Raw genomic sequence first — 17,834 nt, forward strand, 5'->3', positions numbered from 1 at the left:
TAGTCACAGATAAACTTGAACAAGTCACAAATAGAAGCTTATAACTAAAAGCCCATGACCACCTCTAATATACATTTCATCCTGACGTGACTTTTTTGCCTTGTTTGAGAATTCACCGATGTGGAGAAGATCAGCATGGAGACAATCACTAGATAAAATTTCCAATTGCACCTTTCACTGTCTGTAACTAGAAGTTGTTTTTTTAAATTTGTTCAAATTCCTCTCTTGGTGAGATTTCTGTGTAAAAGGAACATTAACAGGTCAGTAAGTTTAGCTTAAAGCTCTGGAATAAGAACTCATCCAAGGCTTCTCTAATGCACTTGTAAGAAGCGAGGAAGCAAAATTTAAATCATTGAGTATTGACTTTTTATTATTAGTCACTGTTCATAATTTGTTTCAACCAAAAGACAATACACACAGCAGAATTCTAATGCATCCCATGTAAATGTTTACATCCATTTTATTCCTCACTCGCCTCTAAGACTTATCATTTAATTTTAAATTTTTTTTTACATCTCAAAAATATGTCTGCAATAATTAGAACTTCATTGCTGTCCCACTTGGAAACAGCCTTTTAATATTTTTACAGTAAAGAAGATGTGATGGGGCTTAATGAAAATGTAACTTACAACATTATGAAAGAAAAGGGACTATACAGGGACACAGTGGGAGTTCACAAAGGAAAGAGTTCAGAAGCTCTTTCCCATGAGGCCCCCAAAGAGAAAACAAAAACAAAACACACAGAGCGCAACAGCAGGTTCCAAAAACAAAAACAAAAATGAAAAAAAACTCCAATGCTCCATCTTGAAGCCAGAATCAGCCTCGTGGAATTTCAAGAAGCAACTGTGTAAGCTGCTTCAGCCTTTTCTTCTGTTTGAGCGTTCCAGGTGCCGGAACCCTGTAGATGGGACCCACTCACTGCTATTGCTTGAAAAAGAGTTATTCACTTCCAGTTCTACAAGCAGCCCCACACTCCTGAGCCAGAGCTGGTCAAAGTGTTTTAAACTTTAGGACTTTCTGAGTAAGGCTCTCTTCAGTGATCCTCCCCATTCCCAAACTCCTGAGTGCACAGACACGTACCACCTCTCCACCAATCACAAAGTTTGTGAATATCCACTTTTTGCTCTCTAGCTCTCTCTATTTAGGACAACGTGGATAAAATACATTTACTAGAAAAAAACACACACATTCAAACTTTCCTTCCCCTAGTTCTCATAGCCCAAATGTTTTTCAATGCAGAAGATAATGAAGTTGAACCTCAAAAACAGTATCTCCTAATTTCCAACCCGTAGAACATAAAAATGGAAAGCATGTTATATAGTAGATGGAAATATTCAAACCGTTAGTGCTGGACAGTTTCCTTACATAAATGGGACAAACATGGGACACGAACCGCATCTTTAACCTAACGAGGGAAGAATCCCCCCCAACCCCCCGCCCAAATGTTACACTGAGGAATGTTTCTTTAAATGAGAAAGACCTTAAAATGAACAGATGATCACTATACACAGCATGAAACATTCCATGGCTGTCCAAATCATCTCAAGGTAACAGCACCGGAGCATTGCGGGAGAAGCTTCTCGGGTAGAGCACCCTTCCTACAGTTTTTTGAAATTACTTAGATGAATTCTCCCTTAGGATTTCTGTGGGGGTAGGGAGGGAGTATAGAATAAAAACTACTCTGGAAGAGGGGGAAAAATGAGGTAAAAGGGCAAGTCAAATTGTCCAAGTAAGTGTGTGTACGCTCACTGCTTATCACCCTGGAGTTATTTTAAAAAAGCCATGAAAAACCCCCTTTCCTCACAACGGTTCTGAAGTTGTAAATCTAACCAAATTTGCTCCCTCTTGAACGGTTATACTAGGGAAAGAAATAACTGAAATGTGCAAGTATTCATAGAAATGAAGAGATTTCTCCTTTAGCAGTATGGCCAAGTGAGAGGAGTATGGATTCTGATCCTAGAAACTAAGGCACACTGAAGCTTTCAAAGATCCAATCACTTGCAACAGTCTTCACACCCATCAGTATTCTAGGCAGTTATCTGGCTGCTAGTCCTTCAGTATGGTACTCAGGTTCACTCACTGGAATCATTTTAGATTCTACGCAGCACCCTTTGTGTTAAGGCCATGATTTTTACTCTGTCTAGACAAAGCCATGGATGATCACATAATTCTACCTCAAAACTACATTCACCCAAGGAGACACTTTGTTCCTAAAGTAGACCCTTTCCAGCCTCTTGAGCTAGCACTGTCTCACAGCATGATCTTCAGATTTCTGAGATTTAAATCAGTTCAACTAAAGAAACTTGAGCTGGTTAACTATAAACGTGAGAGAGAAAATAAAGCCTCAACCACAAAGAGGAATGTTAGACAAATTCTATTCAAGAAATCCACCAATATTATGTTAATCCTATCACGTTTCACAGCATTAAGTATCCATCCAACGAAATCAGTCTGCAAAGAAACCTTTAAAGGCTATTTTTCATCACACAGGTAGAGCAGTTGTTTGAAACATACACTAGTCCACACTTACTTTACTGAAAAATATGCACAAGGTAACATCCTGTTCTTGACTCAGTCAACCATTTACCCAGCAGAGTAAGTTTCAGCAAATCTTGCTCTTATATACTAAAATAAGACCAGAAAGTTCCCCCTTTGGAGCCTTTAGTTCAACTCCAATTTGTCAAATGTTAGGAATAGCCTAGCATCTGATACAGAGCTAGATTTGACAAGACACTGAAGATTTTAAGTAAAGGCTTGGTGAAATGGAGGGGAAAAAAATGGATATCTGTAGCCAGTTTTAAGACCAAAGCCAAAGTAGTCCTTATACTGTACTCAATACAGTAACGTTTGCAAATATTTTAAGAGCAAGGTGGGCCTGACTTTTCCTTTTCTTTCGTACATCAGACATGGTGCCTGTGCACCTGAACATACACAGTACATTCAACACATGCCACAGGAGAGTCACTTTACCTCATGCCAGCAACTTAATGTTAAGGTCTGATAACATGAGGGTCCTTTCTAAAAGTACTCAGCACTCTCACTAGTTTAAAAAGCTCCAGATCTCAAGTCTTTGATGCAGATATTCATGAGGTTGGCCTCTCGAGAGAGAGCAACTTCTCAGACTCAGGAAAGGATATTCCTACCCTATGGTGTCCACAAGACTTCCTCTCACACAGCAGGTAAGGAAGCTACAAGGCCTCATTCCAACACCATAAAGTACAATATAGGAAAGATTTCTTTAACTGTGTGGTCTTTATTTCAGTGCCAGTGTTACAGATACAACACAAATGTTCCAGTTAGAAGAAGGAACTCAAACAGAATGCCAAGGTCCAAGCCAGGCTCGCGAAATAAAATGGGAGGTTTGGAGTAATGGAGAAGATGACTCCAATATGCTCTAGAGTGAGTCAGATACTCACTCTTCCTATGGGCAAAGGTTCTTTCGTTAAGGAGTCTGTACTTTAAAAGTGGCAAACTCCTCTTTCCACCCATGTACCATAGTTTATCAGGCAAGTTACGGGTTTAGGAGAAACTTTAAAATTTGTGGTGGGAATAGGGGCATTAATGACTATTAATATATCTTTTGTAAGTTGTCCACTTTGCACTTGAAGCGGTATCAATTTTGAAAATCATGGAAAGTATTCATGACTACAGCTAAAGAATGGAGAGAAAGGGGGGCTGGAAGAGCCTTGGAAGTATCTATTACAAATAGAGCACCATATCCTTCATGCCAAATCTCAACCAAAGCTCTTTTAACTGCATCCGTCCAGTGTTTACAAATAACCTCTCAAGGTCTGACCAGTTCTTGGTAACAAACATACATACATGTGTGTGTCTGTGTGTACACAGCAATGCACAGAAAAGGCTACCGGGAGCCAAATGCCTCTTTCAAACATTGGGGGAACCAGTAGAAAAAGGCAGGGCTCCCTCATGTCCGCTGTTACATTTCCGTTCTGAATGCCAGATGTAAAAAGCGCCTGAAGATGCTAACTCAGCTAGTGAGGAATAAATACCCCACCTCGCCCAGTCCACAAAGAAACACAGTAGAAAGAAGGAGCAACTCTTTGCTGCAGACACAGAGTGAGTGTTTTCTTGTCATGGATTCCAGTCCTCTCCTCCAGACCAGCTGCTTATTTCCTCAGGGGCTCAGGGAATGTTGACTCTGGCTGTAAATGTAGGAGGGGTGGAGAAGTGCGGAAAAAGGAGAAGAGGAGGAAGAGTGCAAAGTAGCCTCCAGAAGCAGCCGGCCTCAACAGTGGAGGAGAGGAGATTAGTCTTTAACAACGCTTCAAGGTCAGCAATAACTTTAGGAAAATCCTCCTCAACAGTTCTCTTCAGCTCCTCATGCCCATGGTACAGTTGGGGGGGGACTTGCCAGCGATTACAACCTCCTTCCCAGAGTTCCTTTGATTGAGTGGGATAAGAATGAGAATGGTGCTAGACCCTCATTGCCAGGACTGAGGGGGAAAGTTGTTCACCTCTGCTAGATCTTGCATTGCTGAACCCTTGTGATTATATGTGAGCTTGATCCGCATTCGCAGCTGTTGCTGTGAGAAGAGAGAATAAAAAATTACACACTGAAATAAAATCTCTACAATCTGTACAGTCTACAAATAGACTTTTAATTAATCTTAGACAATACAAATGAGCAGAACTGTCTCTTAAAAATGACACACAGGCAAACATCAACAACATCAAAAACCACCTAGTACTCTAGCTATTAGCCAACATCATGCAGTCAAGTAGAGAAAAATGCATCTCCAGAACGCACTGTTGGCTTCAATCCTAGAACCACATTAACAGGACAGAACCACTCAGGAGTATTTTCATAGTAACATTCGCTAAGTGCTTTTCACAAAGATTCAACACTTGTATCCAATTTTCCAGAAAAATGAGGTAAACGCACTCATCTTATGCTCTACATTCAGATGTACTGGTTGCTTTGTTCCCCTCCCCATGCAAAAAATTAGACCTTTAAACCTCTAAAGAGAGAAATCTTTAAATAGCATTTTAAAGATTTTGTTGTTGTTGATGATGTAGACCATTTTTAAAGTCTTTATTGAATTTGTTACAATATTGCTTCTGGCTTATGTTTTAGTATTTTGGCTGTGAGGCATGTAGGATCTCAGCTTCCAAACCAGGGATCAAACCCGCACTGCACCGCCCGCCCCCCCCCCGCCCCCCCCCCCCCCCCCCCCCCCCCCGCACTGGAAGGCGAAGTCCTAACCACTGGACCACCGGTAAAGTCCCCTAAACGGGCATTTTAATAAGATGGCACTAAACCATTCTGTGTGTCTGGGCTTCACTTATTATCTACAAAAGAACAAGGAGGTTAGACCAGACATTTTAATAGATTTCTTTTCTGCTATGAGTCAGAAAAACCTTTAGGAAACAAAGCAAACTTTATTTCAGGGAATATGCTTACACCTTGCTCAGACAATGTCTTCAAACGTGTTACTTACCTTCTGTGGGTTCAGAACTTTAATGACTTGTGTGATGGTCCCCGTATTAAATGCTGGGACAATGCTGCTGCTAGGAGACAGAAGCTGCAGCTGGAATGTCTGGGGGAAGCAAAGGGCACTCTTCAGAAAAATACACTTAATACCATGTCAGAGATGTCAACAAATAAAGTCAGACACACAGATCATGGTTCAATTAACGGATTTACCTACTACTAAATTCTATCTGTTTTCCAGATAGCAGCAATTCACAGTATGTGGGCCATCACTTCATGGTACTTATAAAATGCCATTGTTTCTAGCAATGAGCACACTCTTCTTTCTGGTAGAAGCAACTTTAGCCTACCACATTTCAAAAGGTAACCAACTCTTGTTCTGGCAGCCTCACTTAATAGTAACTAATCAACTCCGTAGGTAAAAAAAAAAAAACAATAACAACAAAAAAACGGGTACCTGTGGCTAAAAAAAACTAGAAAGAAATGAATAGCTTTCTAAAAGTAGTAAGCCAACACACTAGTCACCAACTACAGGCCTTCATGCTTTTGTGTATTTGGATGGTTGGGATCAGAGACTTGAACCTTTGTTTTCTAAAGCCTATATAATCTGGAATGTGTCAAGGCTAACTCCTACAGGACAGAGATGAAGGAAAGGCTGAAAAAAAACCAGCTTGTTAATACGCATGTGGAACACATCAGGATCTCAACACTGGGGACACAAAGCCCTAACAGAAAAATTATGTGCAGAACTAACCCATAAGCAAAAGACCTGGAAAAGCCAAACATCATAATTTGTTGAGTACTGGTGGATTTTGTTTGTTTGTTTACAGGGAAGCAAGATAAAAGTGCTATGAGCAAGACATGTAAGTCATAGTTAGCACAATATGCTATGTATGTAGCTATTTTACAGACTAGGATTAGAAAAAAAATTCCTGAAAGTTTAGTCTCCTAAAATATTACAGAGAGAGGAGAATGAGAGAGAGAGAAAGAGAAAGAAGAGAAGAGGGGGAGAGAGAAAGAAGCGGATAGAGGGAGAGAAAAGAGAGAAGGATCAACGAAAGAAAGAGAGGGAAGGAAAGAAGAAGGAAGGGAGGGAGGTCCGTGGGTCTGCCTGGTCTTCTCTAAGGCCCAAAATTACACGAGTAGAGATTTAATATCAATGCACAGACTTACTAAGTTGGGACCTACTCATAAGCCTACTGTGAAGATAAATTACGTAAGCTAAAATATAATTCATTTATTTACATTTATTTCATTAAGTGTTAGATACCATCGATTGTAATTCACATCATTATTTTACATATCACTGAGAAAGAACATAGACTGCCAATGAAACCATTACAAGGGCATCAATTTTAAAATGTACCTCAACTTCAGAAATAATGAAAAGTAAAAACAGTATTAGCAGAATTCACGAAATACAACATTTTGAAACTTAAGACACACCATGATATGCAAATAGGTATTGTATAGGACAGCACCAAGAATAAGGCCATACTTTAAAGCAGAGACAGTATGTTGCTAGAACAGCTGCCTAAAGTAGCAAGTAAAAAACCCTAACTTGTAGCGCCTAACATTTACTGAGCATGGAACACATGAAAAGTGCTTAAAACCATACTTGGCACATAAAACTCATTTATTCCTCAAAGGAACCCTATGAAGTAGATATGATGACACACCCCCTTTGCAAAGGAAGAAACTCAGGCATAGAGCTTAAGTAGCCTCAAGTAATGTCATATAACTAGTATAGAAACCACTAACTCTACTGCTTCTAAAGCATCTATATTATTCCGATTCCTAAAAATGCAAGTTAATAAGCTTGCAAAGTGAGCAGCAACCACAAATAAAAGGTCTTCAATTTCCAAAGTTGTGTCGTCTGAATGTCATACTTCACATGTCACTGAAAAGATTAGATTAGCCTAATCTATCTCAGGGGTTGGTAAAATATGGTCCATGGGCCAAGAATGAACCAACACCTTTTCTGCCAGTGTTTTACTGGAACAGAGCCACACACCTTTATATATCGCCCATGGCAGTTTTGGCACTGTAACAGCATATAGCCTAAAATACTTACTATTTCGTCTTTTACAGAAAAATTTTGATCACTCTTCATTCTAAATTTTCTTTTTCAAAACTTTTCACTATTCAACAATGCACATAAACACTCAAATGAAGATTTGGTATAAACAAAACTTCAATTTACAAAAATAAGCAGTCATTGCATCAACAGTAAACTAGATGTTAATGAAGGAGGAATGTTTCTCTCACATTATCAAGAGGCAAAAACTTCTAATTCTGAGCCAGTGACTAGAAGAGAATACCAAATACATGAAGTCACTCATCTTGATTGAACTTTAATTCCACGTTAGAATTTGTGTTTTTTAGATCTTTACAACTGTATTACAGAACCCCAACCTAGCCTATCGTTAATGCCCTGAGCATTAACGAACCACTTTGTAGAATTCTGCTCTGTCACTATTACTAGGCTGCCCTTCCTTTATCCTACAATACTAACTGTGAGACTATTTATGACTAAGCAAAAAGTATTCATTAAAAATGACATGCTTCAATGAACCATAATAGTTACATTACTGTTAATTTGACTTAAATCTACAAATTTAGTTTAATCTCTAAACATTAAAATACAGCCCTTACCAAATGCATAAAAAATAATCAGCCAATTTTTAATTCAAGGATAAAGGCCAAGAAGACAATTATAGTACCTTTGGTACTGCAGCCTGGAAAACAAAGTCCGTCATGTCCAGCTCTGTGCTGTTGGAGGCCTGTATCGTTATCACTGTGACACTGGGGTTGGTGTTTGACCGTTCAAAGGTGAATTCTATCTTCAAGCCATTCTTACTGTATGCCGTGATGGAGGGGATGCCTGGGAAAGCACAAGAAAATCAGTCTAATTGTGCTCTGCCTAATGCCTGCAAAACTATTACTTCCTTTCTTCAAAAACTACCTCTCCCTGCTCTAATGATGATAACACCAGTAATCGTACCTGTAGCAATGTCATTGAAGAGAGGCTGTGATGAAAGCCCATCCAACAAGAAGGGGGGCTGGGATATCTGTGGGACTGAGGCAGGGACAGGAGCAGCAGCTGGAGCACCTAAATGAAACATCCCAAAGTTAAGTCAGTCTCAGCCAGGATGACAAATCTCACCAAGAAAACATGGAAGAAAATCATCATGATCTCAAATTAAGGGAAGGATGCCTTAAACAAGATGCAACAAGCATAAACCATAAAAATAAAGAACTAAAAATTCAAATACTTTAAAGTAACTTCTATTCATTAAAAAATACCATAAAAAATCTGACCAAAGGCAGAAGAAAATGTATGCTACAAAATAACAAATGGATGAGTATCTAGAACTATAAACACCTTCCACAAATCAATAAAGAAAAAAGATAATCCAATTTAAAAATGGTAAGAGAAATGAACAAGCAATTCACAGAATTCACAGAAGAAGAAATGCTTTAACTCTTGCATATTTACACAGGTAGACATGTACGAAAAGTGTGCATAGCAGGACAATTTCTAACAATGAAATTCTGGAAACAATCAAAATGTCCATCATCAAAATAATGGGTAAGTAAATTGTGGTACACTGACAAAATAAAATACTATACATATACAGCAGTAAAAATGTGAATGCACTAGAAATACACTTAACATGGGGACTTCCCTGGTGGCGCAGTGGTTAAGAATCCGCCCCCCAATGCAGGGGACACGGGTTCGAGCCCTGGTCTAGGAAGATCCCACAAGCCGGGGAGCAACTAAGCCTGTGCACAACAACTACTGAGCCTGCATGCTGCAACTACTGAAGCCCGTGTGCCTAGAGCCCATGCTCTGCAACAAGAGAAGCCACTGCAACAAGAAGCCCGCATACTGCAAAGAAGAGTAGCCCCAGCTCACCCACAACTAGAGAAAGCCCATGCGTAGCGACGAAGACCCAATGCAGCCAAAAATAAGTAAACAAATAATAAATGAATCTTAAAAAAAAAAAAGAAATACACTTAACATGGATTATTCACAAATACAATGTTTAGCAAAACAAGCAAGGTACAAAAAGTATACATTTGGTTGGATACCAGTTCTAAAAAGGCAAAAAATGGCAAAACAATACTATATACTGTATCATTCTAGAAATATACAAGAATGGTAAACACCAAAGCTAACACTATTTTAGAATAGATACTAGTTACCTCTGGGATCAAGAGGGAAGGAGATAAGGGGGCAGTACACAGGGAACATCAACATTTTATTTTACAAGCAAAGTAGATCAAGGCATTTATTGAATTTTATAGATGTTAAATACTGCATAGTAAAATTTTAACACACACACACACACACACACACACCCACACACCCACCCTGGGAGAGGTGGTGTGGAGTGGGGGAAAGAAATCATCAGATTATCATATTTATTTGATCCTTCCAAATAAGAACAAGTTAAGGAGGTCAAGTGATATAACATGACCATGAACTAACAGAAATCCCGATTCTAAGAAAAGGCATAAGATATTCAGCAAAAGAAAGAGAATGCATTTTATGCTTAAATAGATTTCAAACCACTTACAAAATTAACTGAAAGCACACTATTTAAAAAATTCACAGAATGAAATACAGAAAGGCTGAATTAACTTACACTAAAAAAAAATCACATACTAAAATTTAGCAAGGAAGGTAGAAAAACATATGGCTAAGCAAAGCACAAAGAGCTACAACAAACATGGACACCACAGGATGTGCAGTCAAGCAGGTTACCAATGAAGAATACAAACAAATATTCATACAGTTATCCTAGTTTTTATAAATCTAATCTAGTAAATTTCTCACAATTTCCATTTTCAAAACAATTTTAGAAATGTGTTCCCATGGAAAATCACAGGCTACCCAAGACACAAAGGCAACATATAGGTCCCTAAGTCTCTCAAATTTTAGCTTTTTCCCTCCTGTAACGGAGGTAGTTTTGCAAAACAACAGAAACTCACTGCTCCAATTCCTCTAAAAGCACATACTAAATTTATTTCCTAATTTCTACTGATTTTAAATTACTGTGCATTAGGATATGACTGTAATGATGGCTTAAAAAATCTAGAACTTGAAATTTTTTTACTTAAAAAAGTAAAGAAAATGGGTAAACATGCTTAAACACATTATGAGTAAGGAAAGGAAAATCTAGACTTTTTAACATTTTATCATTTTACTTTTTCATGTAACACTAGAAAAACAAGAAAGAACAAAAGCAAAACATTAAGACCCCATGATAAATGAGTTAAAGGATACAAAAGGAACGTGCAGAAAGGAAATTCATGTATAATGCAAATATGGATAAATATAAAACATTCCCTTGACTGAAAAAATAAAAGTTAAGAAAATGATAGGGTCAATCTTTCAACTGTTTTGGCTTTTTTAAAAAGATAATATATAATATTCATGACTATATGGTGAAACTTATGGCCATATACATTGAGGAAAAGATAAATAACATATACCAAGAGCCTACTATGTGTCATGCATAAAACTAAGTCACTACTCCTCATAATACCCTATGATGGTAAGTATTTATCATTCTTATTTTAAACAAATTCAGAAAGATTAATCCTAACTTAACTTAGCCTAATAATGTAAACCCAAAATAAGTTTGGACAAATTTATGCAATAATGATATTTGCTGAGGCATCAGTTATGATAAGAAAAATCTGGAAACAAACAAAATGCCCAATAGCAAGGAAGTGAATAAATAATGGTTCAAACTTTTAATGAAATACTAGACAACCACTTAAAATTATTATTGTGACGATTATAACATGGAAACGCTAATATGTTAATAAGTAAAACATATAATCTATACACTACGGTTTGTTTGTTTGTTTGTTTGTTTTGGCCATGCCGCACAGCTTGTGGAATCCTAGTTCCCTGACCAGGGATTGAACCTGGGCCCTCGGCATTGAAAGCGTGGAGTCCTAACCACTGGACTGCCAGGGAATTCCCCATACACTATGTTTTAAACATGGGATTGTTTTTGTTTTTCCATACATCCAGGAAAGTTTTGGTATCTCAGGATTTGAAATGGACTATTTGTGAATGGCTTTAAATACATGACAAGTAACATCTTGAAATTCTGTTAAGACATAAACGTAAACCATAAGTTCTAGGAGACTGCTATGTTAGGAAAAAACTCATTTAGCCTGTGATAGCCAGTCTAGATGAGCATTCAACATCCTTATCCCATGGCTGTTTTCTGCTTAAAGTCATGTATGCTGTAACTCTCCATTATGCTTTTAAAGAAGTCACTTAAGATAGAAATTACATGCTACGGTGATAACTCTTGGACTCTCTTGAACTCTTGTGCTCACAGTATCTCTGAACACATTAATTACAAATGTCTACTACATATAAATAAAATAAGAAAAGATATTCCCAAATGAAAAGTTATGTTTGAATATTAAAACCATGGATGATTTTCTCCTTCCATTGCTTTAATACCAAGGAGAGAGAGAAGGAGGAAAACAGGTTGACATCTCTCCACACTCTACAAATGGCCACAGCTCTTGGAAACGAACCATGAGTAGAAAGAAACTTAGAAAAAGTAATGTATTTCTTTTCTACCCTGAGACAGTCCTTTCTACCTTAAAATGCTATAAGTACTTTATTCTCCAAAAATTAAAAATGAGACTTTAAGGAATCCCTATGAATTATCTCTAAAGTACTAGTATAGCAACATAACCCAGATGTTGTGAAGACTTTTGCTTTTCACTCAGCCCCTCCCATCTTCAACTGTTTCATCTGCTAGATAGAAAGGCTATGTTCAGTGTGGTTTTTCCCTAAGGCCCTTATCCTTAACCAAGCATGAAATAACTCTAGTCTGGCCTCACCTGTAAGGTTGATGTCTCCCAGCAAATCAAGAAGTTCTCCACCAGCAGAAGCTGGTTTGCTTGTAGGTGCAGTTGGAATAACAGGTGTTATGTCATTTCCTCCCAACAAATCCAATAAATCATTGGCCTAAACAAGGAAATAATATCTTATTCATTAGTCACTGTCTAATCTATGTCTAATGCAAAACCCTTTCAACACTTAAAAATAAAGAAGAGAACCATCAACCAATCCAGGAACACTGAAGGGAATCAACTGAGAGACAGGATCTAAGGAACCATAAGATCGTGAGGATCCCCAGATAGGCAAGGGAAAAGCTACCTGGCTGGTGGGCTGCGGCCCAGAGGGTGGTGGCTTGGTCTCTAGAGGAGCTGGTTCTGTCTCTCCGTTTGTCTGCACAATCTCAGTAGGGCCATTTGTGGTCACTTTTTCCATGACAGGCATTCTCTCAAGCAGGGCAGACCTGGAATCATCTGAAGTGGTTAAATTCTAGGCAGTTAACCTAGATTCCGCACCCAAAACAATCTCTGTAACTATACTGGAGCCAAATATGGAGAGACATCTCCCTCCCCACGTCCCAACACGTACACTAAAATAAAAAGCTGGATTACAAGAATATATGACCTAAATTCCTGGCTGGATTAAGGGCAGGCAAGAAACCTTGAATGGACAAACTGTCCATCTAAATCCCGAGAGACTGGGAATTCTCAGTGATAGAGAAATTGGAATGAAAGAAAGGTAAATAAGTATGTATAGCAGTTTCCAATCAGGAAGATACTGCATAAAAGGGGGAAAAAAGATGACACACACCAAAATGTTAACAGTAATGATATCTGAATGAGATTCTCCCAAGAAAAAAACAACTCCCACTTCTTCACCAAATAAAACAGAAAATGAAGCAAACTTTCTCTACCAAAAGAAAGGGAAGAAGGGAATTAAAAGAACACAGTTCACTTATTTCTTTAGAGGCTAGGCAGAAGAGAAGATGGACAAAACAGAAGCAGCCCAAAAGAACTAAATAGGGTTATGAAGTCAGGCTAATAAAGCATGAGGGATGAATTTCCTTCACAGGTTTATAATGACAATTTGTTTTGGATGCTAAGAGGCACGTGTATTGTTTAGTTTCTTTTACTTACCTCATATGGTCATATTTCTTAAAAAGTGCATTATATTCTACTGCCCTCTGCTGGAGTTCCACATCAATGCTGCTTCCATAGATGGAAACCACTTTCTTAATTCGGCTTTGGGATAAAATGACAAACAAATTCAAATACCCAAAAGAAAGTTCATAAACAAGCAGAGAGAATAACATTTAAAACAGAGGTTTCTGGTTAAAATTTTGAAATGCTCAACTTTTCTTAATGTACATAACTTTTCAAAAACATACTTTTCCTCTATGTTCATTCATCTGACATATAGCTCAAGATCATCATACTTATTCTAGCTATAATGCTAGATTTCATCTGTTAAATATCTCATACCCTAAAATTTGCTAGACAAAAGTACCAATTATTAATTTGCTACAAAAGAATAAATTTATAGTGTTCATTCTCTTCTTTAAAAACTTTAAAGCAGAAGGTCTAAGAGAACTAAGTTTAAATATGCTTGGCTGGGAAACTTATCCAAGAATTGAATTTTATTCAAAATAGTAAAAAAAAAAAAAAAAAAAGGCGCAAAATTTAAAGATTTAAACACCAAAACCTTCATGAGTTTCTTCCTATTGAGACATCTCAAAATGTTATAATAAACCAGAACCCTTTTATGGGAAAATAAATGTTGCTACTTTAAATAAAACAGGCAAAAGAAACCTGATTTTAAAAACATTATTTTTTACCTTCAAAATAAGCAATAGCGGGACGGGGGGGATGACAGGGAGCAAAGTATAGATAAAATAAGGATTAACCGTAAATGATGACTGTTACAGAGGAGTAATAGGTATATGCAATTGATTTTACTATTCTACTTTTGCCTTTGCTTGAAATCTTCCATAATAATAAAGTTTTTAAAAATTACAAAACAACGTGTTCACCCTACTTATTCTCCATACTCACTTTACAGTACAGGTGAATCGAGTAGAAAGCTTCATAATGGCAGTGAGGGCATAACCTCGTGTCACAGAGGTGGACATATTAGAGATTAGGACACTTTCTAAAATATCCAACACTTCATCCTCTGTTACCTGGGGAGAAAAAAAAAAGACAACGTAAGATGAATTTTAACTGTCAATATCTACATCTGATATCAAGTCACAGGATGCCACCAGAAAGACAACGCTGCCATCACTACCAGGGCTTATAACACAATCAGTGCTTTGCCAGGGTAACTGTCCAACCTAACCCTTCAACCTGAAGCAGGTAGGATGGAGGCAAAAAAGGGTGGAAAATACCCACCTGGGGCTGAGAGGCATTTTATAACTTTAAAAGGCAGAAGTAGAGGAAGGAAGGGAAAAGATACATAGAGTCCAAGTGTTGTTGCCACAAGGGTCTCTGAAATCCAGTCCTTTAATGAGCAAATGGAAACATGGATACACTCTCATTTCTTATCAGCCAGAGGGTAAGAGAAACAATGTAAGTCAGTCTGATGGGGTGGGGAGTAAGTCTCAAAGGTGGTTTTAAAATCTCACAATGGCCTAATAAGTCCAACTCACAAATCAGCAGGTTTTCCAATTCAATTCTAGAATTGCTTCTTTAAAAGGTTTTCAAGGAATCACTCTCAACTCATTAAACACTATTCTCTTGAAATCAAAAACACTATTTTCCCCCTCCTAAACAAGAGTGACAAAGGGTACCTGAATAGGCTCTTCCTCTTCACACTGGCCAGATACAAGAAGATCTCCATATTCACCTATACACCATGCAGCTACTTGCACCAAAGGTTGCTGTGAAAAGAAAGTTACCATTTGTCAAAGATTTCAGTCCTTTAAAGGATTAATACAAATCACAGGTCATCTAACCATAAAGGTCAAAACTGAGGCACCTCTAGAGTGATAGCAATAAGAGCATATCAGGAAAATAAAGGGGAAACTCCCCCCTAAAGTAAAGTACTTACCTGAGAATAATCACCAAGAATTGCTTTGTACAAGCGCTGGACAGTATAGGCATGCATCTCCAAGCTATTCGTTATTAACTGGATCAAGTTGGGAACTGCATCATCACGAACATAGCTTCCTGCCTAAAAGGAAATGAGGACAGTTACCCCTAGAAGCATACAGTAATGATAAGAAATGTTAGCTAGTACTGTTGTTGTTCAAAGGAGACTACCACAAAACACCCTCAAAGGTAAAGTTGTTTCCAATTCTCATGTTCATAAGCAGCTCAAACTTCAAAGTCTTTTTTTATTTTTATTGGAGTACAGTTGATTTACAATGTTGTGTTAGTTTCAGGTATACAGCAAAGTGAATCAGTTATACATATAACCACTCTTTTTTTAGATTCTTTTTCCATATAGGCCATTACAGAGCAATGAGTAGAGTTTCCTGTGCTCTACAGTAGGTCCTTATTAGTTATCTATTTTATACACAGTAGTCTGTATATGTCAATCCCAATCTCCCAATTCATCCCTCCCCACTCTAAGTCTTATTTAAATGAATATTCTAAGTTTTAAGATTTTATAAAAAATAAAGTCTTCTCTTTGTTCAAAGTAAAAAATATATATAAAGGTTTAAAATTTAAGAAAGGCCTTTTCTACTCAAAACAGATAAGGTCTATGATTACAAAAATTTAAGAAGTACATTCACTGGGAACTTAATTACAACCACCTCTCCCTTCCCACAACTCCCCAACACAGGTAAAATCATATGAGCTAGCTACAGTAGTCACATTCCTCTGGGGGACGGAGAAAGGAGTGTACACGAATGGTTCAAAGGGGCTTGTTAAATAAGATAAGACTGAAATAAACAGTAACTGTAAAAAAAAACCTGAGTTTATTTAAAACATCACACTCCTTTAAAAACACAAGGTTATAAATATTATAGAACCAATAAGTAGTCCCAGGAATGGGAAGTATTTTGTATTTAATTATCCACACTTTAAAAACAAAAACAAAAAACCAAAACTGATCTCTTTAGGGTCCTCTTGACTCGTGGACTCTGAGATTTACAACCACAGAAACAAAATAAAGCTATTTCGCCTCTGGGGAAACTGAATTTTGGCCTTATCAGAGCATGATGATAACCAGGCTGCACAGGACATACAAACAGTGCAACCTGTGCCTAATATCAGTCCACCTTGGTCAATCTCCCATTACTGGACAGAAGAGTTGATTTGATTTACAAGACTGAGACCAGGCCTACCCATGTGTACTTCGGAGAGGAAAAAGACAAAGAAAAAAATCCCAGGTGGCTGGGAAACCTACTCCTATTAAGAAACACGAAGACAGAAGGAGAAATTTGGGGAAATAGTCAAAAAGGAAAGGTGATTAGTGGTGTGACTTAGATATTTACATTCTTCCCTAACAGGAAAAAGCAGAGTTTTTAAATAAGAGAAAGCATCAACATGATCTGGCACTTATAGACAGAGTCATTCAACAACAGCAGAATACACGTTCATCTCAGGCTCACATAGAACAATCATCAAGACAGATCACATTCTGGGCCGTTAAAAATATCTTAAATTTAAAAGAATAGAAATCATACAAAATTAAACTAGAAATAAGTGATACAAAGATAGCTGAAAAGTCCCCAAATATCTGCAGATTAAACAACACACTACTAAATAACATAAGGGTCAAAGAAAATATCAGGAACAGAAAACTATAGACCAATATCTCTCACGCACACAGATGCAAATATCCTTTAAAAATATTAGCAAATCAAATACAACAATGTATTAAAAAAAACTATACACCACAACCATGTGGGATTTATTCTAGACATGGAAGGCTGGTTCAGTATTCAAAATAAGTAAATAATTTTTTTAAAAAATCAATTAATGTAACCTAGTACATCAATAGGCTGAAGAAAAAAAACATATGATCATACAATAAGGGAACATAAATTGATTGGAAAAATGAAAAGTTGGAGCATTTGTTTAAAAAGATTTTGATTTTGATAAACATTTCTTCAGGAGCTCTAACTTTTCGTTGCTCTGAATGTGTCCTGGTTCATTATATCTTTTGTTAGAATTTAATTTCCCAATTATTAAGTATATTTATTAACTTAAACATTTATAAAATTAATTCACTGTAGGTAAACTAATTAAAATTTAAAAAATTTTAATGGTATCATTCTCTCTTACAGATGTTTCATAATTTACTTAACCCATGACCCTAGTTGTTTCCAGTTTTCCCCTATTATAAATAAGATTAGGATGAACACTTTTGTATACATATTTTTGTACAATGTCCTTTTATTTTTCTAAGAGAAAGTCCTAAAAGCAGAATTAATAAATTAAAAGGTATAAACTAAGACTTTTGCTAAATGCTACCAAACTGTACTCTGGAAAGATGGCACCATTTAAACCCACATAAGTGAAAACTACTGTCTGTTTCTCTATTTTCTAA

At 37.2% G+C, this 17,834-nt stretch overlaps 1 protein-coding gene across 2 annotated transcripts in view; it reads right to left on the reverse strand.

Moving 5' to 3' along the window:
* Positions 1-343: 343 nt before the first annotated feature.
* The window catches only part of AP1G1 (adaptor related protein complex 1 subunit gamma 1), a 73,419-nt gene continuing 55,928 nt past the window's right edge, over positions 344-17,834 (reverse strand). For both annotated transcript variants that reach the window (XM_057711134.1, XM_057711133.1), the window contains exons 14-23: positions 15,384-15,506; positions 15,124-15,213; positions 14,387-14,514; positions 13,472-13,576; positions 12,657-12,798; positions 12,338-12,464; positions 8,457-8,564; positions 8,176-8,336; positions 5,460-5,558; positions 344-4,544 (exon numbers count right to left, since the gene is read on the reverse strand). In XM_057711134.1, coding sequence (XP_057567117.1) covers positions 4,443-4,544; positions 5,460-5,558; positions 8,176-8,336; positions 8,457-8,564; positions 12,338-12,464; positions 12,657-12,798; positions 13,472-13,576; positions 14,387-14,514; positions 15,124-15,213; positions 15,384-15,506 — 1,185 coding nt within the window. In that variant the 3' untranslated portion in view covers positions 344-4,442. The remainder of the gene's footprint in view (positions 4,545-5,459; positions 5,559-8,175; positions 8,337-8,456; positions 8,565-12,337; positions 12,465-12,656; positions 12,799-13,471; positions 13,577-14,386; positions 14,515-15,123; positions 15,214-15,383; positions 15,507-17,834) is intronic.

Source organism: Hippopotamus amphibius, chromosome 16, assembly GCF_030028045.1.
Source record: "Hippopotamus amphibius kiboko isolate mHipAmp2 chromosome 16, mHipAmp2.hap2, whole genome shotgun sequence".
NCBI classification, from domain to species: domain Eukaryota; kingdom Metazoa; phylum Chordata; class Mammalia; order Artiodactyla; family Hippopotamidae; genus Hippopotamus; species Hippopotamus amphibius.